The sequence below is a fragment of the Dipodomys merriami genome, unplaced genomic scaffold (genome assembly GCF_024711535.1).
Source record: "Dipodomys merriami isolate MVZ:Mamm:240054 unplaced genomic scaffold, mDipMer1.0.p SCAF_13, whole genome shotgun sequence".
In the NCBI taxonomy this organism is placed as follows: domain Eukaryota; kingdom Metazoa; phylum Chordata; class Mammalia; order Rodentia; family Heteromyidae; genus Dipodomys; species Dipodomys merriami.
In genome coordinates, this window is record NW_027202604.1 from 39,077,658 (window position 1) to 39,105,380 (window position 27,723).

The window sequence follows — 27,723 nt, forward strand, 5'->3', positions numbered from 1 at the left end:
GATCAGTAACAGGACGTGCTTCTTTCCCAAAGGAGGACAATAGACAGGTGGTAAGTTCAAGTAATTGTCTCCTGATAAACAAAGATCTAAAGATGCACAGAACTCTAAAGAAACCTAGGGTAACTGTTTTTAGTGGCACTAAGCTAGGCGATGCTTGTATTCTGAAGAAGGAGCTGTCAGACTGGTTCCTTACCCTTTGTGTCCGTGGAGGAGTCTGAACACAGCACAGCACTCTGGCTGGAGGCCCCGCACCTTGAGAGCTTTCCTAAGGCAATCATGCAGGCTCATTCCATTTCGCACATTGACCTACAGACAAAAGACCATCTTTAGAACCAACAAAGGCAAGTACAAGCTGGGCGCTGGTGGCTCACGCCTGTAATCCTAACTATTCAGGAGACTGAGATCTGAGCATCAGGCAGGAAAGTCCAGTCCACAAGCCTCTTATCTCAAATTAAACTGAAATGCAGACCTGCAGTGCTAGAGAAACCTCATGTGTGCATGCCGGCTGAAGTACAACCCTGCTGGGGCCGTCCTAACCCTTCTTAGGCAGCCTTTTTTCTGGATGACTTAAGACAGAAAAAAGCCCTCAAGAACGAAGTGGGCTGGAAGTGTGGCTTAAGGGTAGAAGGCTTGAGTTCAAACTCCAGGCCTCCCCTTCCCCTCCCCAAGGAGCAGGATGGAAACATCTGGGCCTGCCCCATTACTAGTCTCAAAACAAGACACAGTGTTCAGATGCAAAGTAAGAGTTGTTCACAAAGCTTCATCTTGCTTTATCACTGGTCTGCTCTGAGGGGTAAGAGGGGCTGGCTCCCCACAGAACTAGCACAGCCTAGGGAATAAGTCAACTCAGGAGGTGACAGGACGGAAGAAGAGCTTCTCCTGAGGGACCAATTACCAAGGGAGTAAAGAAATAAGATTTTCCAAACTACAGGAGCTCATTTGGAGTTTATCACAAGAATCTGAAAAAAAAAAGAACTGGGAAACTACACTACATAGGGTGTCAAAGGTCAATTGATTTTTTTTCACCCATACGAATTATCTATTTAAAAATAAAGTTAAGCTGGGTGCCAGTGGCTCACACCTGTAATCCAAGCTACTCAGGAGGCTGAGCTCTGAGGATCATAATTCAAAGCCAGCCCAGGCAGGTATGTCTGTGAGACTCTTATCTCCAATAAACCACTTGAAAACCAGAAGTGGCGCTGTGGCTCAAGCGACAGAGTGCTAGCCTTGAACTGAAGAGCACAGGGACAGCGCCCAGGCCCAGAGTTCAAGCCCCATGACGGACCAAAAAATAAATAAATAAATAAAAATAATATTAATATTCTTTAAAAGTTTCTTGTATGTACCAAACTAGTTCAAACAAATGTTATCTTGGATTTATGTCAAAAGCAACTGGTAAAAGCCCAGTGATGGTGATTCACACCCATAATCCTAGCTACTCAGGAGGCTGAGATCTGAGGATCCAGGTTTGAAGTCAGCCCAGGCAGGAAAGTCAGTGAGATTCTTATCTCCAATTAAGAGGTACTATAGCTTAAGTGGTAGAGTGCTAACCCTAAGTTTTAAAAAAAGATCAGCTTGTGAAAAATACTGATTTCCAGCCTCTCCTTTAGTGCACCTGACAGTTATTTTGGAATAAACCATCTGCTCGTATTATGAGCTGGTCCTAAAGGCAGCGGCTCTCAGCTCTGATCACACACTGAACTCATTCAGCAAGTCAAACAGGCATGTATGCTTAAAAACAAAATGACAAGGCCCTGGGATAGTGCCACACACCTGTAATCTCAGCTAATTAAGAGGGTATTACAAGTCCAGGACTAGCCCATGGCAGAGTTAATGAGATCCTACCTCAAAAATAAAAAATAAAGTGGCCAAAAGCATGGCTTAAGTGGTAGAGCACTTGCAAAGCCCTAAGCTCAATGCCCGATGCCCCCACCAGGCACAAAAAGCTTGCTAATTACTTCAAAAATCATTTAAATTGGACACACATCGTGTGTCTCTGTACTACTGCTCCCATGGAAACATACTGGACAAGCCCTGTGGATACATGCTGGACAGGCCAGTGCCCCTGTGGATACATGCTGGACAGGCCAGTGCCCTGTGGATACACTGGACAGGCCAGTGCCCCTGTGGATACATGCTGGACAGGCCAGTGCCCCTGGGGATACATGCTGGACAGGCCAGTGCCCCTGTGGATACACTGGACAGGCCAGTGCCCCTGGGGATACATGCTGGACAGGCCAGTGCCCCTGTGGATACATGCTGGACAGGTGCCTGCCCCTGTGGATATACCGGACAGGCAGTTGTCCCCTGGATCTACACTGGAGCCCAGTGTGTGTTAGAACAGATGTATCAGGTTTCCTCAATGAAGATACCTGGAGTTGCTGCAAAGTGCTAGCTGGAAGGCAGCAGCCTGCCCTCTACTCTACCATGGCTCCTCGGAGCCAGGCACCTGGGGAAAGATGGTCTTCCTGGCATATATTCAGGGCCCATCTTTTGGCCAAAAAAGAAACTGACTTTTTTTTCCCTATAAAAGTAGCAGATGTCAAGCTTCTAACTTACTAAGTCCTAATCACATGCTATGGTCAGACAAAGCCAGTAAGGACTCCATACATGGATAAGGCATTCAGAAACAGTGGCAACTCCCTGCACCAGCCAATCAGCCATTGTGCTATAGCATAAGCCTCACTTCATAAAGGCCAGGAATCAGAAGTGCAAAATAACACATAGCTTGTCTAATAAAAGGCAATGCAGAAATTAAATTTAGGTCTGGTTGTCATAGATCCATGTTCCTGACCAGTGTGCCACATGAACTGTCCGGGCCCCTAGGCAAATAGGTAGTGAAGAAAGGAGAAGTCAGTATTCAAAACACCCAGATTCCCATAACACTCACAATTCCCACTTGACGGCTCACTTTAAGGTCGAAAAGAAAAATAATGAGCAACAGTGGATGAAACTGGAGGCATGGCTCAGCAGTAGAGTGCCTATTTAGCAAACAAGGTTTCTGAGTTCACATCCCAGTACTGCCACAAAAAAATAAAAATCACCTTACAACCAAAAGACCACTATGCAAATACTTCTATTTTTAGCAAGGAAAACAAAAATAAGATATACTCTATACATCAGCTGGCCTTTTGTTTCGCCCTTAGTTCAAAAGGCACCTAAGTATATACACAATACAATTCAGAAGCTCTGTAGATCCACAAAAGGAATATAAAGAAGCTGGGTGCAGTGGACCACGCCAGTAATCCTAGCTACATGGAAGGAGATTAGGGGACTGCAGTTTGAGGCCAACCCATGATAAAAGCTTCCTGAGATTCCATCAAATGATGTGTGACACAGTAAGGCACCCGTTAGTCCAGCTCACTGAGTCTGGGCACAGAGATGTGTGTCTGTCACCCCCAAAAAACAGGGTGAACAGAGTAAGAGGATCATAGCCCAGGATGGCCCCAAGATAAAGCAAGACCTTACCTCTAAAATAACCAACCAAAAAAAAGTTTGTAGACTGTTGGCCTAGCAAGTGCAAGGCCTAGCGTTCCATCTCCAGTAAACTCCCCACCCTCAAAAGGAAAAAAATATAAAGAAATTTATTAGCAAAGCAGCGAGAAGAAAGCCTATAGTATTAAACTTCTCTGCATTCAATTTCCCAATGTGAGCGCTTGTGTATGTAGAATAAAAACAATGCATGGAGCTTACACAAAGAATGCAAAAACAGGAAAAAAAAAAAAAAAAAAAGGAAGTGTTGACATTTAAAACTGAAGTTTTCTCAAATTTCCCACCAAACAAAATCAACCCAATTCCACTTACCTGTTTCAGCCAAGTAGTTGTTTGTTTGTTTATAATTCAGAAGAACAGAAGGCTTTTTTTTTTTTGGCGCGGGGGGGGGGGGGGGGTCCAGTTATGGGGCCTGAACTCTGGGCCTGAGCGCTGTCCCTCAGCTCTTCAGCTCAAGGCTAGTGCTCTACCACTTGAGCCACAGTGCCACTTCCAGCTTTTTTCTTTTTGCTTATATGGTGCTGAGGAATCGAATCCAGGGCTTCATGCATGCAAGGCAAGCGCTCTACCACTGAGCCACCTTCCCAGCCCAACAGAAGGCTTTTTGAACAGTAAATTCTTAGAAAAAAATTGAGATTCTGGTCAGGCACAGTGGCTCATGTACATAATCCTACCTACTTTCACAAGATTCATAGTATAAGGCCAGTCTGGGCAAAAGGTTAGGAGGACCACATACATCTCAACAAAAAAGCTGGGCATGGTGGTAAAGGCTTGTGATCCCAGCTACCCAGGAGGCCCTAAGTAGGAGGTTTGTAGCTCTAGCTGGCCTGTTCAAAAAGACCCTACTTGAAACACAACTAAAGCAAAAAAAAAGGGCATGGCTCAAAATGGTAAAGCACCTGTCCAACAAGTGTGAGACCCTGAATTCAAATCCAGCACTTCAAAAAGAAAAACAGAGATTTTGTGTTAGAAAGCCCAGTGACCATATTCTATACCATGATGCAATCATGAGCCTGTCACTGGCACTTGAAAACATAAACTGTGCAGCACAAGGAATGATGCCCTGGAGAAGAGATAGCCACTAATTTCTTAAGCTATCTATACTATCCTAGAAAATAAATTAAAATTATTTTTTCTAATAATTTGGCACTCTACCACTTGAGCCACCGCTCCACTTCTGTCTTCTGATGGTTAACTGGAGATTCATGGATGTTCCTGCACAGGCTGGCTTCAAACCACAATCCTCAGATCTCAGCCTCCTAAGTACTTGGATTATAAGCATTAGCCTCTGAGGCCTAGCATCAAGTTAGTTTTAATGAGCTAGAAAAATCTAAAGAAACTATTCAAAGCCTTAGAAATATCCCCCATAAGTGAATATGGTCAAAGTATTTCTAGCATTTGTAAAAGCGGAGCAATGAAACCAGCTGACATTGTTTTAAGATAAGGGGGAGGGGACAGTGTGTGTGAAAGGGTAAGAAGGCTGGTAAAGAAGGTGAGGTTGATGCGGAGGTACATCATATTCATGCATGGAAAAGTCACAACACCCCTTTCCTTGTAAAATTCATCTATGGTAATAAAACCTCTTAAAAAGCAAAAATCTTTATAAGCATGTACTATTTGGATGAAGATTCAGGAAGGATGCATTTGGGTCAAAAGTAGTAAAAACAAGGCCAAAAGTTGGGACAAAGTAGGGGATATGGAAGGGACAATTTAGTGAACCAAAAACTGCACCTAGAAATCTCAACTAATACAGACTTTCAGTAACAATGGGATTTTATCAGTCTGTAAGTTGGGCCACTGAATTGACAATATTTTCTATAGGCCTACACAATAAAGAGCTACATTTTCTAACAGAAAGAGTCACATACCACTGTTCTTTGCTTATTTGGCAAGAAAACACGGATAGTGTTGCTTGTCTTAGAAGAATCTGTGAGTTTGCCATCATCTGACGCCCGGCGCTGATAGCCAAACTGCTGGACTATTGTTGGAGAGATGCAGCTGGAACCATCGAGCACCGCGTCTTTCAGTCCAAAACCATTGCTGATCGCCTTCCAGGCTCCCTGTACGTGCTCCATTGATGCAGCGCAGACAGTCCTAACCTGGGAAGAAAAGAAGTAACTCGCAATTCTAGAACAAAAGCACTTAATGTAAGAACACAATATGAAGACTAGTTGGGAAAATACTACTTTGTGGATTTTTTTTTTTTTTTTTTGGCCAGTCCTGGGCTTCTTTTGCTCAAGGCTAGCACTCTACCACTTAAGCCACAGCACCACTTCTGGCTTTTTCTGTGTATGTGGTACTGAGGAATCAAACCCAGGGCTTCATGCCTGCTAGGCAAGCACTCTACCACTACAACATTCCCAGCCCTGGATTTTAAAAAAATTCATGAACTAACCAGAAAAGGGGGGGAAAAACCTGTAACAGTATATTTCCATAAAGTATTTTATAAGAAAATTTAAAACTAAGGGAAATGGGTTAAGGAAGTCAAGAGTTTATCAAGGGTTACATACATGGGTAGTTAAAATAAGCCAAGCTGGCCAGGCACTGGTGGCTCATGCCTGTAATCCTAGCTACTCAGGAGGAGTAGATGTGAGGACTGTGGTTAAAAGCTAGCCCAGACAGGAAAGTCCATCCAACTCTTATCTCCAGTTAACTACCAGAAAACCAGAAGTGGTGCTGTGGCTTAAAAGGGACAGAGCATTAGCAAAAGAGATCAGAGACAGTAGCTAAGCCCCAAGTTCAAGCCCACGACCAGCTGCTCCAGCAGAAGTGCTAGGCCACGCTGGTCAGGAACCTGCAAGCTCAGGACAAATAGGATACTTCTAACTTCCTCATCAAAACAACACAAGTATGTCTTCATCATGTACTGAAGGGTAGACATCTGAAAACAAGAAAGAATCATCTTCCTAAAAGGCTGGCTCAGTGTGGCAGAGACATGGCCCTGGGTTCCATGCAGACACTACCCTCAAATGCTAAGGCAAGCCTAGCTTCTAACACTGTTATCTCTGGCCTTGTTAAAATATACACCCACATATGCAGATAAACATAGTTAAAAAACGCTAAAACAAGACAGGCCAAATGCATTCTCCTAGTAATGTGAAGGCTAACTGTGTTCAATTATTTAAAGTAATACATATATCTTGCTATAAAGGATAACTATTCCTTACATACAAAGAACTTCTAAAAATTGTTTTAAAAAGGTAAACAAAAAGAAAAAAGGTAAACAGTGGTACAGGGAAAAAAACAAATTAAAATCACAGAAAAGAACATCCATAAACAGGCTATAAATAAAATAACTAGAACTACAATCACAGTCTAGGAAGGCTAAAGTAATAGAACCACATGAGCTCACAAGACCAACCTTGACAATACACCAACACCCCTACTCAAGAGAAATAGCAAGCCTAGATCCACTCTACTCCTCTCTATGCTGATCTCTAGTCTATTAGACAAGTGCCACAAGAGAACTAACACTACTGAAGGCAGGCGCTGAAAAACCTGCTTTATGAGCCGTTTGATGACAGAAAGAGTGGCTCCTGCCGGCGTCAGAGCTTTGGAGACACCCCATCCACATCATCAACTCGGAGTCTATATGAACTTCTCTGAGTCTACTTTCTCATCCCCAATACTTGAGGATAGCACATTCTACAAATCCACCAAAAAAGTTTGCCTTTTATTGGCTTCACTGTTCATTCTCATCTCAAATTTGAGGATATACTTGCTTTTAATCATTTAATTCTCGATTTTATAGTATAAACTCTTCTTAAAACTACATCTTTTGGGACAATGATGGAAGGAGTAATGCTGATCAAGATGCACTGTATTCACTTAAAATAAAAAAACTACATCTTTTTTATTCAGGAGGCAAAGCAGAAGCCAGTCCATGCAAAGTTGAGACTATTACCTCAAAGAAGGGGAGGGGCTGAGGTAGAATGCTTGTCTGGAAACCAGAAGGTCTTTGTGGGCTTCTGAAATACTTAGTTCAATACCCAGTAAAGAAACAAAACTTTAAAATCCATTTTTATTAATACAGCTAACTTTTGTCTTGATCTCTCAACCTCATTTGTTTTCTATGTGAGTATTCCTTTTTTAGAAAGTTAGAGGGTGGGAGCCGGGCGCTGGTGGCTCACACCTGTAATCCTAGCTACTCAGGAGGCTGAGATCTGAGGATCGCGGTTCAAAGCCAGCCCGGGCAGGAGAGACCGTGAGACTCCTATCTCCAATAAACCACCAGAAAACCGGAAGTGGCGCTGTAGTTCAAGTGGTAGAGTGCTCGCCTTGAGCTGAAGAGCTGAGGGACAGCGCTCAGGCCCAGAGTTCAAGCCCCACGACCGACAAAAAAAAAAAAAAAAAAAAAAGAAAGTTAGAGGGTGGGGACTGGGAAGGTGGCTCAGTGGTAGAGTACTTGCCTCCCATGCATGAGGCCCTGGGTTCAATTCCTCAGTACCAAATAAACAGAAAAAGCCGGAAGTGGCGCTGTGGCTCAAGTCATAGAGTGCTAACCTTGAGCTAAAGAGCTGAGGGACAGTGCCCAGCCCAGAGTTCAAGCCCCACGACCAAAAAAAAAAAAAAAAAAAAAAAAAAAGCTCAGGGACAGTGCCCAGGCCCTGAATTCAAGCCCCAGGACACACACACACACACACACACACACACACACACACACACACACACACACACACACACACACACACACACACACACACACACACACACACACACACACACACACACAGTTCAAGCCCCAGGACTGGCGCGCGCACACGCGCACACACACACACACACACACAATTGGAAAAAAAAGAGGGGATAACTATTCCCTTATTAAGTTAAAAGATGAAGTTATAAAAATGCCAAATACTAGTGAGTTTACAAACACCAAACTGCCAGAGTAAAAATACACACAGACCTGAATTCTGTAATCAGAGGACACACATACGAATTCAATGCCAAGTCCCTAAACACCTAACCTGCTGTCATCTTATCTTGTTTTTTGGTTTTTTGTTTTTTTTTTGGCCAGTCCTGGGGCTTGAACTCAGGGCCTGGGCACTGTCCCTGAGCTCTTTTTGCTTAAGGCTAGCACTCTACCACTTAAGCCACAGCTCCACTTCTGGCTTTTGCTGTATATGTGGTTCTGAGGAATGGAACCCATGCATGCTTCATGCATGCTAGGCAAGCACTCTACTACTAAGCCACATTGCCCCTAATTTATATCAACTATACTCTTTCCACCTCTTTGCAATATAACCATGCTAGTATATGGGCTCAACAGCCAGGAAAGGTATCTTCTTCGCCAATGGAATAGAAGATCCAGAAATAAGTCCACATGCCTACAGTCAGCTGATATTTGACAAAGGAGCCAAAGACATACAATGGAAGAAACACAGCCTCTTCAACCACTGGTGCTGGGAAAACTGGGCGGCCACATGCAGAAAACTAAAAGTGGACCCCAGCCTATCACCATGCACCAACATCAACTCAAAATGGATTAAAGACCTTAACATTAAACCTGAATCTCTGAAACTACTGCAGGACAGAGTAGGAGAGACACCTGAACTTATAGGCACAGGAAGGAACTTCCTGAACAGAGTCCCAGGGTCACAACAAATTGGAGAGAGACTCTACAAATGGGACTACCTTAAAATAAAAAGCTTCTGCACAGATAAAGCTATCGCAACCAAGCTAGAAAGACAACCAACTAATTGGGAAAAAATATTTACCAGCAATATATCAGACAAGGGGTTAACATCCTGTATATACAGGGAACTCAAGAAACTAATCCCTCCCAAACCTAACAAACCAATTACTAAATGGGCAAGGGAACTAAAGAGACTTCTCAGATGAAGACATAAAAATGGCAAAGAAACACACGAGGAAATGATCACCATCCCTGGTTGTAAAGGAAATGCAAATAAAGACAACCCTGAGATACCACCTTACCCCAGTCAGAATGTCCTACATCCTCAAGTCAGCCAACAACAAATGCTGGAGGGGATGCAGAGAAAGAGGAACCCTATTACACTGCTGGTGGGAATGTACACTTATACAACCACTTTGAAAAGCAGTCTGGAGGGTCCTCAGAAAGCTAAATATTGACCTCCCTTATGACCCAGTCATACCACTTCTAGGCACCTATCCTGAACAACAGGAACCAGTATACAAGGACACATGCACCTCCATGTTTTTTGCAGCACTGTTCACAATAGCCAGGATATGGAAACAACCCAGATGCCCCACCACAGATGAATGGATCCAAAAATTGTGGTATCTATACACAATGGAATATTATGCAGCCAATAGAAAGGACAAAATAATGGCATTTGCAGGGAAATGGATGGAGCTAGAAGAAATCATGTTGAACAAGGTAAGCCAAGAGCAAAGAGACAAACGGTACATGGTCTCCCTGATAAGTGGATGTTAAATCCAAAATGTTAGGTGATACAAAAAATTAACAGGACTTAAGAAACAAAAGACTTCCACTCATCTGGTCAAATCACTACTAAATAACCCCATGCTGCTGATCACATGTATGGTGTATATGTGCACACCGGAGGGGAACCAGGAAGAGGACACAAAACTAGAGGGAATCAGGGAAACCCATCCGCTGCCCTGGACATTGACCAAAATGAACTAAGCAACTCAATGGCAGCGATGGGAGGGAGGGAACAAGTGGGAAAGAGGGAAAAGCTGATGCTATGCAAAACAAAAGAAATGTACATATACCCAATGTGGAAGAAATGACTGCATTGTCAAAGCTCATAGAACTCATAAATGTTATAGACGATAGACAATTTGCTCCAGGAAAGTTAGAATGTGTTTGTGACTTTGAGCATCACTATCCCACAATACTGTGAAATTTGGGAAATTATGTAACCACTTAATCACAATAAAAAATTTGAAAAAAAACAAAAACAAAAACAGAGTGTGAAGGAAGCTTCGGATAACATAGTCTCAAAATGTGGTAATTATCTGACTTCTAAAAGTGTAACACCTCCATACATCACCTCTGTAATAACAATAAAAGACCAAGACATTCTCCAAAAACAAAAAAAAGGTATCTTCTTTGTAATACCAGGGAAAAGATATAAAAAACTCAAGACAGCTGGGCACCAGTGGCTCACACCTATAATCCTAGCTACTCAGGAGGCTAAGGATCACAGTTCAAAGCCAGCAGGGGCAGGAAATTCTGTGAGATTCTTATCGCCAATAAAAACCACTAGAAAACCAATAGTGGCGCTGTGGCTCAAGTGGTAGAGCGCTCGCCTTGAGTTGAAGAGCGCAGGGACAGCGCCCAAGCCCAGAGTTCAAGTCCCACAACCGACCAAAAAACAAAACAACTCGAAAGCTCTTCTTTCCAAAAAATACAGCTTTTTTTTCAAGCTGTAAAACATGACTCATTAACACATAGGAAATCCCCCCCCCCCCCCCGGGTCATGGGGCTTGAACTGTGGGCCTGAATGTTGTCCCTCAGCTCTGCCACTTGAGCCACAGCAGCACTTCTGGTTTTCTGAGTGGCTTATTGGAGATAAGAGTCTCATGAACTTTCCTGCCCAGGATGGCTTTGAACCACAATCCTCAGATCTCAGCCTCATGAGTAGCTAGTATTACAGGCATGAGCCACTGGCACCCAGCTTTATTCTGTTTTTTAAGTTTTTGGGGTTTTGGTTTGTTGTTTTTTGTTGTTGTTTTTGAGAAAAGATTTCATTATGCTCCAGGCTAGTCTTGATCTCAAAATATTTCTGCCTCAACTTCCCAACTGGAATTGTGTACAGTATGTACAGCTTTTTTTAAATTTTATTCCTTTATCGGTATTACATGATTACATAAATTTCAAAGTATTGTGGGATACTGATACTTAGCTAAAATCACAAACACATTTTAACTTTCACAAGGTGAATTTTCATTATCATGGTCTATAAAGCTTATGAACTCTATGAACTTTGACAACTCTATGAAATTTGACAATTTCAGTGATATGTACATTTCTTTCCTCTTGCTTAGTGTGAGCTGTTCCCTCTTTCCCTCTCATTCCCCCCCCTCCCTTCGCTGCCTTGAGCTGCTTAGTTCACTGTCATCAGTGTCCAGTGCAGCTGATGGCCCCTCCGCTGTATTGTTTCCGTTTCCCTCTGATTCTGTGCCCTCCGCCTACCTTCCCTCAGATGAGCACATGGATATACTATGTGGGGTCAAAACAAACAAACAAAAAAAAGCAGAAGAGATGTGTCACACAAAAAAAAATCTTTGAAAAATCTTCAATTGAGACTCATGAACACAAAAATAATGGACCAATACTGTATCTGAATGCTACTAGTCTAACTCTAAAGTCCAAATTCCTAGGAATGCTTGCAATTTCTCCAAATACATGAATCCACACAGATACATATTCTGGTACTTAAACAGACAACTTCTGAAAAGGATTTGTGTAGTCTTAAAGTATCTTCCTATACCCTACCAATGAGCTCTTTCCATGTATGTGCTAATCCTGATATATGTAAATGTCATAGCCATTTGTGGCAGGTGATAGTTCATGTAATTTTACCAGTCTTCATTTAATCTATTGCTATTTTGACTAAAAAACTCAGATACCAAATTTTCGTTATTTTTTGTTGTTATGTGATCTTATTTTAATTTCTACTTTAAGGTAGAAGATATTTACTTCTCAGTTACAGTAATTCTAATTCCTATTGATCATTTTTAACCAACAGACTTCCAACCAAAATTCCAAAACCAATGAAACAATGGTTGTAGAGCCACAACATATTACATATAAAGTTATGTAAATTAAAGATGCTGGCTACATTTTAAGGAATTTTATTGTCATTAAGATGTTGTATGGAAGGGTTACTATTCTATGTCAGGTAGAAGATAGCTATTTTATATGACATAATATAAAATTATAACCATAGAAAACTCCATGAGAAACATTACCATTTAAGAAAACCTGTAGCCAGGTGCTGGTGGCTCACGCCTGTCATCCTAGCTACTCAGGAGGTTGAGATCTGAGGATCCTGGTTCAAAGCAAGCCCAGGCAGGAAAGTTCATGAGACTCTTAATCTCCAATAAACCACCAGAAAACTGGAAGTGGCACTGTAGCTCAAGTGGTAGAATGCTAGCCTTGAGCTGAAGAGCTGACAGACAAGTGCCCAAGCCCAGAGTTCAAGCCCCACGACTGATGGATGGAAGGAAGGAAGGACACAAGGAAGGAAGGACGCAAGGAAGGAAGGAAACCTGTTAGGCCAGCCAGTGTTTACTTTCTGTTGATACTTGCTAAAACTAATGAGATAGTAAGCTGTATCTTCCAAAAAAATACTTTTCTTGAGCTGGGAATGTGGCTTAGTAGTGGAGTGCTTGCCTAGTATGCATGAAACTCTGGGTTCAACTCCTCAGTACTACATACACAGAAAAAGCCAGAAGTGGAGCTGTGGCTCAAGCGGTAGAGTGCTAATCTTGAGCAAAAGGAGCTCAGGAACAGTGCCCAGGCCCTGAGTTCAAGCACCAGGACTAGCAAGAAAAAAATATTCTTACAATTCTGTACCAACTAAATTTCAGGACAGTAATATCACAATAGCCATTAACTGCCTATTATCTAAGTCTTTTACATTCAATACCTCATGTGACTCTCCTGTAACTCCTTATGAGATAAACTATCATCTCAACTTTTTTTTTGGGGGGGGGGGGGAGGGTCCAGTCGTGAGGCCTGAACTCTGGGCCTGGGCACTGTCCCTCAGCTCTTCAGCTCAAGGCTAGCGCTCTACCACTTGAGCCACAGTGCCACTTCTGGCTTTTTTCTTTTTGCTTATGTGGTACTGAAGAATCAAACCCAGGGCCTCAGGCATGCAAGGCAAGCACTCTACCACTGAGCCACCTTCCCAGCCCTCATCTCAACTTTTGAGAGAAGTGGTGGGTGGCCATCCAGCTGAAACAAGACTAAGATTACACAGTGAGACACTCAGCCAAGGTGACCGGCGGGCTGCGAGGCAAGCTGCAGTCACAGCTCTATCAGGCTTTCCTTATTCTTAAGACTGCTCAGCAGGAAGCAGACCTGTGGCTTAAATTGGTAGAGCACCAGCTTTGAGGCACCAAAGCTCAGAGACAGCGCCTAGGCTGAGTTCAAGCCCATGATGAGCAAAAAAAAAAAAAAGACTGCCCCACATATGACAGGTTAGATTTCAGCCTTGTGGCTTCCTGCTATCTCTAAGCCTGTTTCTAATTAAACTTTTTATTTATAACAAAAGTTAAATTTAGAGGAAGATTAAAGAAAATAGTTACCCATAAAGTTCCTCATCCTCATTATATTTTTGTATATCACCTAATATTTGAAATGTAATCCATGAAAAGTAGTTCAAAATCTATCTCCACCTTTTAACTAACTGTATGGCCTTTCACCAAAATTCTTGTTTTGGTTTGTTTGTTGGTTTTGGGGCTTGAACTCTGGGCCTGGGCGCTGTCCCTTAGCTCTTTAGCTCAAGGCTAGTGCACTACCACTAGAGCCACAGAGCCACTTCCAGTTTTCTGAGTGGTTTATTGAAGATAAGAGTCTCAAGGGAGATAGGAAGGGGAAACAAAGGAGGAAGCAACAATGCTTGATAAGAAATGTACTCTGTATCTTGCCTGTGTAATTGTAACTCCTCTGTACAGTATTTTCACAATAAAAAAAAATCATAAAAAAGCAAGTCTCAAGGGAGTCTGGGAAGGTGGCTCAGTGGTAGAGTGCCTGCCTCTCATGTGTGAGGCCCTGGGTTTGATTCCTCAGCACCACATAAGCAGAAAAGGCTGGCAGTGTCACTGTGGTTCAAGTGGTAGAGCACTAGCCTTGAGCTGAAGAGCTGAGTAACAGCACCCAGGCCCAGAGTTCAAGCCCCATGGCCTACCAAAAAAAAAAAAAATCTCAAGGGCTTTTCTGCCTGGGCTGGCTTTAAACCATGATCCTCAGATCTCAGCCTCGAGTAGCTAGGATTACAGGAGCGAACTACCAGCGCCCAGCTTACCATAATTCTTTTTTTTTTTTTTTTGGGGGTCCGGCCGTGGGGCTTGAACTCTGGGCCTGGGCGCTGTCCCTCAGCTCTTCAGCTCAAGGCTAGCGCTCTACCACTTGAGTCACAGCACCACTGCCGGGTTTTTTCTTTTCTGCTTATGTGGTGCTGAGGAATCGAACCCAGGGCCTCAGGCATGCAAGGCAAGTACTCTACCACTGAGCCAACTTCCCAGCCCTTACCATAATTCTTAACTTCCCTATATGCCAATTTTCTTACTCACGTATGTCATAAATTTATGATTGAATGTCTTCTGCGTATCAGGCATTGTTCGATGTTTAGGTTCCTTTAGTATTCAAAAGAAAAAGATTCTGACCTTAAAACTAGATCAAGGGGCTGGGAATGTGGCTAGTGGCAGAGTGGTTGCCTAGTATGCATGAAGCCCTGGGATCCATTCAATACCACATACACAGAAAAGGACAGAGTGGCACTGTGGTTCAAGTGGTAGAGTGCTAGCCTTGAGCCAAAGAAACTCAGGGATAATTTCCAGTCCCTGAGTTCAAGCCCCAGGACTGGCTAAAAAATAAATAAGTAAAAAAATAAACAGATCAAGAAGCACAACATAAAGTAAGTTACACAACATGATAGAGGGTGCTAAGTACCAGAGAGGGAGAAAGATTATAATCTGTATAGTGAGGGCGGAGCAGCCTTCATGGGGAGGTTAAGCTGAGCCACGATTTGGAAGGGGGCCTGTTCCTGGCAGAGGAGCCAGTATAAAGAAAACTATGTCCACAACAAGAGATGGCAGAGTTCAGAATATGGGAAAACGCTATATACACAACTAACAAGATGACAGAGCTCAGTGAAGTACGAATACAGCTGGGTAGCAGTTGTATCACATGATGCAGACCACACAAAACCCTGCAGTTCACCGTAAGGACTTGGTCCTATACTGAGTGAAATGAGAAGCCATTGAAAGGCTTCAGACCAAGCTGCATCTGACAAACAACAGTATGCCCATTTGTCCTAACAGAATCTAAAATAAATCCCTTCAATTATGTGAGTATTTTGATTGACACTTTAGACCTGTGATTACTGGGTCAACAGGTAAGAATTATGTGTGAAGACTGCTACTGTCACATTTTTTTTGGGGGGGTCCGGTCGTGGGGCCTGAACTCTGGGCCTGGGCGCTATCCTTCAGCTCTTCAGCTCAAGGCTAGCGCTCTACCACTTGAGCCACAGCACCACTTCTGGCTTTTTTCTTTTTGCTTATGTGGTGCTGAGGAATTGAACCCAGGGCCTCAGGCATGCAAGGCAAGCGCTCTACCACTGAGCCACCTTCCCAGCCCATACTGTCACATTTTTTGTATCTTCACTCTGGACTTACTTTTAAAAGTTTAGTTTCTGAAGGAGCTGGTTGTAGAAATCTATTTTTGGTCACTTTTTTTTTTTCAGGGACAAACCCCAATAAAACCGGAAAGGGAGGGTTGTGCTATTACTTCATCTTTCTTAGAAATGACAAAGGCTTTTTAAAAGTTTAGAGAGTGTAGAGGTAGTTGATAACGGTAACCAACAACAAACAACACTGTGGGTTCAGGATGGAACCTAGGGCTTCCTGGACTAGGCAAATGCTCTGCCACTGAACCATATCCCCATCCTATTATCTTTTGAAGTCATCTTAGCAGGTCAGCTTTCCATCAACAGGTGACTGGCTGAGTGAGAATACTGTGTTTAAATTTCCTTAGGGGGGAAAGACGCATAGTCCAATTCCCAAAAAGCTCTCTGATACCCATACAATAACAGGGTCCAGGAAGAAGGAGGAGGCTTCTTTTTCTGACTTGTTTTTTTTTTTGGGGGGGGGGAGACAGGGTCTCACTTGGTAGCACATGCTGGCCTTGAACTCACAACCCTTCTGTCTATACAACGTGGGTGCTAGGACTTCAGACATGTGTTATCAACAGAGCAAGCGGGGACAGTGGGGACACACAGGTTGTCAGCCACTAAACCAACCACTCAGTAGAATTAAGGAGAAAACAATAAAACTTAAAGTCTGTCTGCCATTTGTTTCTTGCAATAACACAAAAATGCTAAAGTGTGGGGAAACTGCTACATTCACATTATGTTTACAAAGGATTCTGTAACAATAGTCACTACTTTAGATTTACCATGGGCAAACACCTTAGGTCATATTGTTATAGCCCTAAAATATGAAGCAATTTCTCAATACATAAAACCTAGATACTGTTGAACACCAACAAGTTATTTTGGATGGTGCTAGATTTTTTTAAGGGTCTTGTGCATACTAGCACAAAAAAAATTTTTTTTTTCTTTTTTTTTGGTCAGTCATGGGGCTTGAACTCTGAGTCTGGGCTCTGTCTCTCAGCTCTTTAGCTCAAGGTGAGCACTCTACCACTTGAGCCACAGTGCTACTTCCGGTTTTCTGGTGGTTAACAGGGGATGAGTCTCATGGACTTTCCTGCCCAGGCTGGCTTTGAACCGTGATCCTCGGATCTCAGTCTCCTGAGTAGCTAGGATGACAGGCGTGAGCCATCTTAGCACAAATTCTTATCTGCTGAGTCATGGTACTGGGGATGGATTCAGGGCCTCCAACTTTGGCTTAGGATAGTACTCTGCCACCTGAGCCATACATCCACTTCTAGCTTTTGTTTGGTTAAGTAGACCTAAGAGTCTCTCAGATTTATCTGTCTGGGTTTGCTTCAAACTGTGGTCCTCAGATCTCAGTTTCCTGAGTAGATGACAGGCATGAACCTCCAGCCCTCCAGCTGTTAACAAATTTCATAGGCTACACCTAATCAGTTAACTTCTATGGTTTAAAATACAGTTCTCAATTTCTTAAATAACTTGAAACTATAAGAAATTAAGGAAAAAAAACTGTTAAATTCATATTTTGAAAATGTTAAGAATACTTTGGGTAGCTGGGTTGCCATTGGCTCATGCCTATAATTCTAGCTACTCAGGGCCGGGCACTGGTGGCTCTCACCTGTAATCCTAGCTACTCAGGAGGCTGAGATCTGAGGATCACAGTTCAAAGCCAGCCCAGGCAGGAAAGATCATGAAACTCTGATCTCCAATAAACCACTAGAAAACCGGAAGTGGCGCTGTGGCTCAAGTGACAGAGTGCTCACCTTGAGCTGAAGAGCTGAGGGACAGCGCCCAGGCCCTGAGTTCAAGCTCCACAAATGACAAAAAAAAAAAAATTCTAGCTACTCAGAAGGCTGAGATCTGAGGATCCTGGCTCAAAGGTAGCCCAGGCAGGAAAGTCCGTGAGACTCTTATCTCCAATAAACCATCAGAAAACCGGAAGTGGCGCTGTGGTTCAAATGGTAGAGTGCTCATCTTGAGCTAAAGAGCTGAGGGACAGTGCCCAGGCCCATGGTTCAAGCCCCCATGACCAAAAAAAAAAAAAAAAAGATTAGTGCATACTAGAAAAAGCTATGAGAAAAAAGAAAATAAAGACTATGAAAAAAAGAGAGGGAAAAGCAGGCCATTGATTTTCACCTCTTTCAAGAATAAGATTACCGCCGGGCGCTGGTGGCTCACGCCTGTAATCCTAGCTACTCAGGAGGCTGAGATCTGAGGATCGCGGTTCAAAGCCAGCCCGGGCAGGAGAGACCGTGAGACTCCTATCTCCAATAAACCACCAGAAAACCGGAAGTGGCGCTATAGCTCAAGTGGTAGAGCGCTCGCCTTGAGCTGAAGAGCTGAGGGACAGCGCCCAAGCCCAGAGTTCAAGCCCCACGACCGACAAAAAAAAAAAAAAAAAAAAAAAAAAAAAAAAAAAAAAAAAAAGAATAAGATTACCGGGGCTGGGAAGGTGGCTCAGTGGTAGAGCGCTTGCCTTGCATGCATGAGGCCCTGGGTTCGATTCCTCAGCACCACATAAGCAGAAAAAAAAAGCCAGAAGTGGCGCCGTGGCTCAAGTGGTAGAGTGCTAGCCTTGAGCTGAAGAGCTGAGGGACAGCGCCCAGGCCCAGAGTTCAGGCCCACGACCGGCAAAAAAAAAAAAAAAAGAAAAAAAAAAAAAAAAAAGAATAAGATTACCAGCTAGACACTGGTGGCTCACACTTGTAACTCAGGAGGCTGAGATCTGAGGATCAAAGTTCAAAGTCAGCCCAGGTAGGAAACTCTTATCTCCAATAAACTATTCAGAAAGAGCTGGGAATGGTTCTGCGGCTCAAATGGTAGAGCAAAAGAAGCTAAGGGATTGTGCCCAGGCCCTGGGTTCAAGCCCCAGAACCAGCAAAAAGTGGGCGGGAGGGGAATTATACTTTTAAAATACAAATCCATTGGAAAGGCAAGGCACAAGTCCTACCCATCTGTCCTCTGGCCTCAGATAGCTGGTCAGCACAGTAGCTACCGCTCAACCCTTAGGTATCAGCAGCTTAGGCAAACAGTTGCACTCTATTTTTCAAGAGTCTGAGAGGCTCTGAGCAAGGTCCCTGAAACCTTCTTGCCTTCATCTACACAAAGCACACACGCCTGGCAGAATGGGTTCTAGCAGGTAGAACACTGTTAGATATGCTAACAGGTGAAGGGTCAGAAACATAAACACATACTACATTTGTGAAAAACTAACATCAGAATTTAAAAGGCAACATATTTATTGCTTAGCACAATTCCTAATAAACTGATGAGACGGAATCTGTCTACAAAAGACACTGGCTGTGATAACTTGCTTGGGCTGAGAAGGCTGGATTAACAAAGCACAGCACTAGAAGTATCAGAAAACAGAGCTCCTGGAGGATTAACTAAGGGGGCGGGGGGAACCTGGAGGCTAGGAGCTGGACCTGGACAGGATGGGGGACGCTGTGCACTGAGTATAGGTCTATCCTCCCTCCTTCCCACCACTCTCTAAAGGACAGACTGAAACCTCTGAAATCATGATCCAAAATTCACAACTCCTCCCTTAAGCTGTCTATGGCAGGTACTTGGTTATAGTAGTGAGGGTGACTAATACAGAAACACATTCTGCCCCCCCCAGCCTAGCTCTAAAAATAACATCAATGAGTTGCTGCACTTATAAGCATGTCTAAAAATAAATAAGGACTGGGGGTATGGTTCAGTGTAAAACATAATAGTTAACATTCAAGTGCGACTGGGTTCAAGTCTCATCATCAAAGAAACATGACAGACAGATTATATAGTATCAAATCAACAGAATCTATACATTAGAAAACAAAGTAAACCTTTAAAACTCTGGGATGGCCTAAAGCCGATAGCTGGTTTTGCTTTTTTCAGTTTACCATATGATATAGAAATAAAACAGCAAGACTAGGGCTGGGAAGTTGGCTCAGTGGTAGAGCGCTTGCCTTGCATGCCTGAGGCCCTGGGTTCGATTCCTCAGCACCACATAAGCAAAAAAGAAAAAAAAAAACAGCAAGACTATCAGTGTTAGACTAACCAAGAACAGCAACTACACAAAGTACTGGTAAATTAACTTCAGAACAATCAATTAAAATGTAACCACAGCAGGGTATGGTGGCTCACAACTGTAATTCCATCTACTAGGAATCCAAGTAGGGAAGACTGAGGTTCAAGGACAACTCATGCAGCCGGGCACCGGTGGCTCACTCCTGTCATCCTAGCTACTCAGGAGGCTGAGATCTGAGGATCACAGTTCAAAGCCAGCCTGGGCAAGGGAAGTCTGTGAGCCTCTTATCTCCAATAAACCACTAGTAAACTGGAAGTGGCGCTGTGGCTCAAGTGGTAGAGTGCTAGCCTTGAGCTGAAGAGCTGAGGGACAGCGCCCAGGCCCAGAGTTCAAGCACCACAACTGACCAAAAAAAAAAAAAGAGAGAGAGAGAAAAGAAAAGGACAACTCAGGCAAAAAGTCAGCAAGACCTGATCTCAACAAATAGGCTGAGCTTGGAGCTCAAAACTGTAATCCCACTTCTGAAGATCTAAGTAAGAGGATCATGGTCTAGGCCATCCCTGGCCAAAAAAAAAAAAAAAAAGCCGGTGATATAGCTCAAGATAGCTCAGCATGTACCTGCTGAACAGGCATGAGGCCAAGAAAAAGAAAACTACCAATATTTATATCATCTTATCATTTTAAGTGATTGGAGGGCTGGCAACATGATAATCTCAGCCACTCAGGAAGCAGAGATAGAAGGCTTGAGGTTCAAGGCCAGCACAGGCAGTCAGCAAGACTCCATCTCAACCAAGCCCCACAGAGATAGTATACAGCTGTGACTGCAGCTACATGGCAGACCTAGGTAAGAATATTATGGTCTGAAGCCAACCCCAGGCAAAAACAGGAGATCCTACTCAAAAAAAAAAAAAAAAAAAAGCAACTACAAGTAACAAAGGGGTGGGGGGAGTGTAGTTGAGGAGGTGGGAGGGAAAGGATGGGATGATAGGGGAAAAACAAAGGAGGCAACAATGCTTGATAAGAAATGTACTCATGCCCTTGCTCATGTAACTGTAACCCCTCTGTACAGTGTTTTCGCAATAAAAACTTATTTTTAAAAAGGGGTGTGGCTCAAGTTGTACAGCACCCGCCTAGCAAGCACATCTAAATTCATACCACCAAAAAAAGAAAATTAAACAAGCTAAGGAAAGTATTCCTGTCTCTCTCGTATGTTATTGTCAGTCTTGAGGCTTGAACTCGGGGCCTAGGCACTGTCTCTGGACTCTTTTGCTCAAGGCCAGCACTCTACCACTTTGAGCCACAGCTCCACTACCACTTCAGGTTTTTGAGTGGTTAACTGGAGATAAGTCTCACAGGACTTTTCTGCCCTGCTGGCTTCTGATCCTTAGATCACAACCTCTTGAGTCTCTTGAGTAGCTAGATTACAGGCATGAGGCACTGGTGCCCAGCCTTGCCTCTTTTTTTAGATTAAGTTCAAAAGGCTCTATGAAGGCTGGGAAGGTGGCTTAGTGGTAGAGTGTTTGCATGCATGGGTTCAATTCTTCAGTACCACATATATAGAAAATGCCAGAAGTAGCACTGTGGTTCAAGTGGCAGAATGCAAGCCTTGAGCAAAAGGTCTGGGACAGTGCCCAGACCTTGAGTTCAAACCCCAGGACTGTCAAATAAAAAGGGGGGGGGCTGGGAAGGTGGCTCATTGGTAGAACGCTTGCCTTGCATGCATGAAGCCCTGGGTTCAATTCCTCAGTACCACATAAGCAAAAAGAAAAAAGCTGGAAGTGGCGCTGTGGCTCAAGTGGTAGAGCGCTAGCCTTGAGCTAAAGAGCTGAGGGACAGCGCCCAGGCCCAGAGTTCAGGCCCCACGACCGGACCCAAAAAAAAAAAAAAAGGATCTATGACAACTGAAGAGAAATAAATGATTCAAATTTAAATTGGAATTCCAAATTCTATTATATGACTTAGATTTAAATAATATAGATTTGGACCTGAAACAATTATTACTTAATGATGGTACTATTCTTTTGTAATAGATAGTTTATAAATAAGTAAAACTTGTTTCTACAAGAAAAATATGCACTGTCTCATGTATCATAAGCAATTTAAATTTTTCTTCAAATTTAAAAGTTTTGCTTCCTTTCTAAATTCTAAAGAATTTAAATGTGTCATCTTAATCCTATTTCTAATCTTTTTTTCTAGTGTGGCTTTACTTCTTATCTATTAAACAAGAGGATACCAAAAATATAACCTTTTATTGATACAGATATCATACAGGAAATGGATAAGGACTTCAGTAGAAATACAAAGAGTCTACAAATTCTTTTTTTTTTTTTTTTTGGTGGGGGGTCCAGTCATGGGGTCTGAACTCTGGGCCTGGGCGCTCGCTGTCCCTCAGCTCTTCAGCTCAAGACTAGCGCTCTACCACTTGAGCCACGGAGCCACTTCCGGCTTCTTTCTTTTTGCTTATGTGGTGCTGAGGAATCGAACCCAGGGCCTCATGCATGCAAGGCAAGCGCTCTACCACTGAGCCACCATCCCAGCCCCGAGTCTACAAATTCTTAAGTCATCGTGTGTGTGTGTGTGCGCGCGCACGCACACGCGTACATGCGTGCACATGCACAGGCCACATGTGCATACATGCTGGGACTTGAACCCAAGACCTCAGACTTATTTTTTAGCTTGTTGTAGGGCTTGAACTCAGGGCTCTTTGCTCAAATCTAGCACTCTACCAATTGAGCCACACACAGCACCATTTCCAGCCTTTTCTGTGTATGTGGTACTGAGGAACCGAACCCAGGGCTTGAGGCATGCTAGGCAAGCACTCTACCACTGAGCCACCTTCTCAGCCTGACACTGTCATTCTTTATCTTTATTCCAAACTTTTCTCCCTAGAGGTAGTAATAAATGTGAGATAAAATAAATACTCATGCAATTAGAACACTGCTTAACCACAAGCCATGACTCATTTATTCTGAATGTTAGTCAATACAAAAGAATTCTTATACATCAGAAACACCTGGGAACTGCCCTAGAGTTAAAATCTTGTTGGCTACTCAGAGAATCTCTTTGGTTTAGAAAGAAAAAAAAGAGGAAGAACTGATAACAAGAACTTAAAGTCTGCATCTGTCATTAAGTGAAAATCTAAATATCCTGTAAGTAGCCGATGGCAAACACTTGTAATACCAGCAGTAAGAAGGCTGAGGTCAGAGGATTATGAGATTGAGGCCAGCTTGGCTATACAGGGAGAGCCTGTTCAAAATAAACAAGCAGCAACATCAAGTCCACTAAGATGTATATTTTTAAATAGGATTTGTCTAAATTTAGCATTAATGGGACTTGCCAGGCATCCATACCTGTAACCCTAGTTACTCAGGTGACAGATCTAAAAATTTCAGTTTGAAGCCAAGCCTGACAAATCCATGACACTTATCGTCAGTTGCAGAAAGCCAGAAGTGGAGCCATGGCTCAAGTAGTAGAGAACCAACTCAGAATAAAAAGCGTACGGCCAAGTTCAAACCAAGTACAAGCACACACAGTTGTAAGAAAAAAATGTATAGGGCTGAAGGCATGGCTCATGTGACAATGCGCCTGCTTAGCAAGCACGAGGTCCTGAGTTAAAACCCCAGTACTGCTCCCCAACCCTTGTTTGCACATGCTAGGCAAATACTCTCCCAGTAACTTACCAAGCCTCATAGCTCTTGGTTTTTTTTAGTCTATATCACAATATAGTCCATCTCACTTTATAACTTAGGCTGCCCCTGAACTCTTCACCCTCCTTCCTCCATCTTCCAATCCTAGGATTCCAGGCCTGCAAGGGCCTGGCATGTTAGAATTAATAAACCAGAGCACAAAGTGCTGGCGTGAAATAGTACCATTTTCCTTAATACAAGCCATAGAAATTCTACTGATTAGCAATTACAAATCTTTGCTTATTATACTAATTAGGAACTCTTCTAGATCACCCTTAAACCTCCAGCCTGGGATTTTACCAGTCTGCTGGTAAAGGTCTTAAACACTGTTAACACTACTCCAAATATTAAGAGCCAGTTTCCAAAATACAAACTACGAGACCTTATTTAACTCTCATATTACTTACAGAAATCTATTACTTCCCCATATAGATTATATACTTTTTTTTTTTTGCCAGTCCTGGGACTTGAACTCAGGGCCTGGCCTGGGCACTGTCCCTAAGCTTCTTTTGCTCAAGGCTAGCACTCTACCACTTGAGCCACAGCACTACTTCTGTTTTTTTCTGTTTATGTGGTGCTGAGGAATCGAACCCAGGACTTCATGCATGCTAGGCAAGCACTCTACCATTGAGCCACATTCCCAGACCATATATGTAAATACAGAGAGAAGGGGGGGGGGAAGGTAGAGAAGAGGAGAGAGAAGGAGAGAGAGAGAGAGAGAGAGATAGAGAGAGAGAGAGAGAGAGAGAGAGAGAGAGAGAGACAGGGTCACATTATGAAGTTAGAGGAGAGAAAGGCAGAAAGAGAAAACAAGGAGGAAGAGAATTGAAGAGAGGGAGAAAAAGGCAGGGGGAGGGAGGAAGGGAAAATTCTAACACTGAAAATACCACTTTCTGATATTATAAGATTATAAAATTGAGGTCCAAATGCAGTGACTCACATCTATAACCACAGCTTGAAATCAATTACTGAAATCAATGAGCGAGCTGAGGTTGTTAGTAAATTTGAAAGCATTTAATTAAAGGCATTGATGGCTCATACCTGTAATCCTGGCTACTCAAGGAAGCTGAGGCATAAGGATCTCAGCTGTAAGACAAACTGGCCACGAACTTATCTCCAATTAGCCACCAAAAAGCCAGAAGTGGAGCTAGCAGAGTGCTAGCGGTGAGTGAAAAAATTCAGACAGCACCTAAGCCCTTACTTAGTTCAAGCCCCAGGACTGACCCCAATAAACAAACAAAAATATGCATCATGAATTCTTTGCAGAGGGATTCAACATCTTCCACTAACTTACCAAACTGATCAACAAAGGAAAAGAAGAGAGGCCTTCTAGAAAACATGTGATCACATATATAGAGAGCTATAAGAAAGGTGATACTAGCTGGGTGCTGGTGGCTCACACCTCTAATCCCAGCTACACAGAAGGCTGAGATCTGAGGATCGCCTTCAAAGCCAGGGCAGGAACGTCTGTGAGACTCATCTCCAATAAATCACCAGAAAACTGGAAGTGGCACTGTGGCTCAAGTGGTAGAGCACTTGCCTTGAGTTGAAGAGCTGAGGGACAGCGCCCAGGCCCAGAGTTCAAGCCCCATGACCAACAAAAAGATACTGAGCTGGCAATGTGGCGTAGTGGCACAGTGCTTGCCTAGCATGCATGAAGTCCTGGCTTTGATTCCTCAGTATCACATACACAGAAAAAACCAGAAGTGGTGCTGTGGCTCAAGTGGTAGAGTGCTAACCTTGAGAAAAAACAAGCTCAGGGACAGTGCCCAAGCCAAGTTCAAACCCCAGGACTGCCCACCCCCACAAAAAAAAAGTGATATTGTAGCCTCCAAAGGAATGTCCAGATAAGAGTACAAAAGGAATGAATGCATGACCTAGTACCAAGGTAAAACCAGAAGTCTACAGTGTACCCAGCATGTTTTTAGCACTGTCAGAAACAAGCTAAAGGCAAGATTCTTGCCAAGAGACTGCGTGCACTGAGCATATTTAATAAGAACCAAGATAATTTCCTTTCCCATGAAGGAAAATGATGAGGAAGTAAAGATGGGGTGTGTGGCTGGATGGCACAGCTCTTGCCTAGCATGCCCAACTGCATCAGGAAGGTGGGGGGAGGGGAGTTGAAGAGAAAGGTACCTGGGATTTAACTAAAATGCAAACCTGTTCTACCAGAGGCATGTGAGGACAGTGGGAAGGAGCCCCAAGCTACTGGAACCTATACCCCCTATGGATTAAAAGCATAACTAGGATCTCTCTCTCTCTCCCTCTCTCCCTCTCTCTCTCTCTCTCTCTCTCTCTCTCTCTCTCACACACACACACACACACACACACACACACACACACGATACAGAACACTGAGCTAGATACAAACTGTATTGTGATTTCCCTTGAATTTACCTCTCCTTAGTCTAGCCTTGGTTCATCTGACAGAGTCATCACTTTCAAGACTGCAAACTTAAGGTTTGCTTGTTTGTTTTTGGAGGGAGGGTGAAGGGACACAGGGTCTCCCCAGGCTGACCCTGAACTATCTATACATCCCACACTGATCCTCCAGGCCTTGGCCTCCTGAGTGCTAGGATCATAAAAATGTACCTACCACCATGCCCAGATCTTTTCCTTCTTAAATTGTTCACAAAACAAAACGAGCTGGAGGGCTCAACAAACATGAACTGCTCAAATACTTCCTCCTCCTTGTTCAGGCACAACAATGTGTGCAGCCTGCAAAATATTTACACTACAGTTTCCCAACAAATCCACGGGGGGCGGTCTCACTCACTGCAAGGTGCTGTATGTGTGTCAACATCTTGAGTTTCCTCACTGCTTTTTCTCAACTTCTGGCCACAAAATGGTAACCTCATCAGCTGACTGGCCAGCACACCACAAGAAATGTGCCACATTCTATGCTTCCAAACATCAGCGGGAAGGAGCCACCTAGGCTTAAGAAATAGGCTAGTATTTAAATGTGTAACTGATCTTAAGATACAAGTTTAAGTGAGCTAGCCAAACTAAAACAATCACTTGCATAGAAGATACTGAGTAAATTTCATGTTTAACTCTCACCACAAAAATGGGTTTTTTCTTATTTTCATGTTCAGTATCTGAACTATTTACGTAGCAGTCCTGGGGATTGCACCTGAGGCCCTGAACTTCCTAGGCAGGAGGCCCACTAGAGCCATTACTCCTTCTGATTTGTTTTTGCCAGTCCTGGGGCTTGAACACTGGGCCTGGGCGCTGTCCCTGAGTTCTTTTTGCTCAAAGCTAGCACTCTACTACTAGAGCCACAGCTCTACTTTCAGCTTTTTGTGATGAATTGTAAGTAAGCGTCTCATGGATTTTCCTCCCTGGGCTGGCTTCGAATTGTGAACGTCAGATCTCAGCTTCCTGAGCAGCTAGGATCACAGGTGTGAGCCACTGGCACCCTACTCCAGAACTTTTTAACTCAAGCTTTTCTTCTCACCTTCAAATCAGGCTGTTTCTTCATCTAGGCAGCAACTGATGCCATTCATTCATTTATTCAGTGCCAATACTGGGGAACTTGAATTTGAGGCCTTGGGCTCTCACTTGGGCCAAACTTTCAGTAATACATTTTTGCTGGGTAATTGGATAAGAATCTTGCCAACTTTTCTGCACAGGCTGCCTTCAGACTGAGATTCTCAGATCTCAGCTACATAAGTAGCTAGGATTACAGGCATGAGCCACTGGCACCCAGCCTCAATGACTAATTTTACAAGGAATAAACCATTACAAAGTACAACATCAATACAAGCACCAAAATATACAATGTGAAAATAAAACATGGTTTAGAGATGATTATTCTGCTGGCCAGGTAACAATCGGTTAAAAAAAAAAAAGGCTACATAGTGAATGAGGAAGGAAAAGAATCAAAACCATCCTGGTCTTTCAATTTGTTAACCAGCTGGGATACTGGTATATAATACTTGACTGAGTTCTTGCTTTCTGTTCCATGTTATTATACACCAATGTTCACAGCAGCAATGTTCAAATCAGCCTGAAGATGTAAACACCAAGTACCCCACTGACAAATGAACAAAATGTGGTGTATCCATTTAACATTACTCAGCTATAAAAAGAAATGAAGTACTGATATACACTACCAATGGACAAAATCAGCCAGACACACTAATTTTATAGTATTTTATTTTGAAGTGTCTGGAACAGGAAA

General features: G+C 43.2%; 1 protein-coding gene across 7 annotated transcripts in view; it reads right to left on the bottom strand.

Annotated features, from left to right (window-relative positions):
• LOC138824822 (RAF proto-oncogene serine/threonine-protein kinase) overlaps positions 1 to 27,723 on the bottom strand; it is a 67,952-nt gene that overhangs the window by 17,382 nt on the left and 22,847 nt on the right. For 6 of the 7 annotated variants that reach the window (XM_070019154.1, XM_070019156.1, XM_070019155.1 and 3 more), the window contains 2 exons: positions 5,361 to 5,591; positions 194 to 306 (listed from right to left, as the gene is read on the bottom strand). In XM_070019154.1, the coding sequence (XP_069875255.1) occupies positions 194 to 306; positions 5,361 to 5,591 (344 nt within the window). Of the gene's footprint in view, positions 1 to 193; positions 307 to 5,360; positions 5,592 to 27,723 lie in introns of those variants that run through there. The other variant, XM_070019160.1, reaches the window with a different exon arrangement.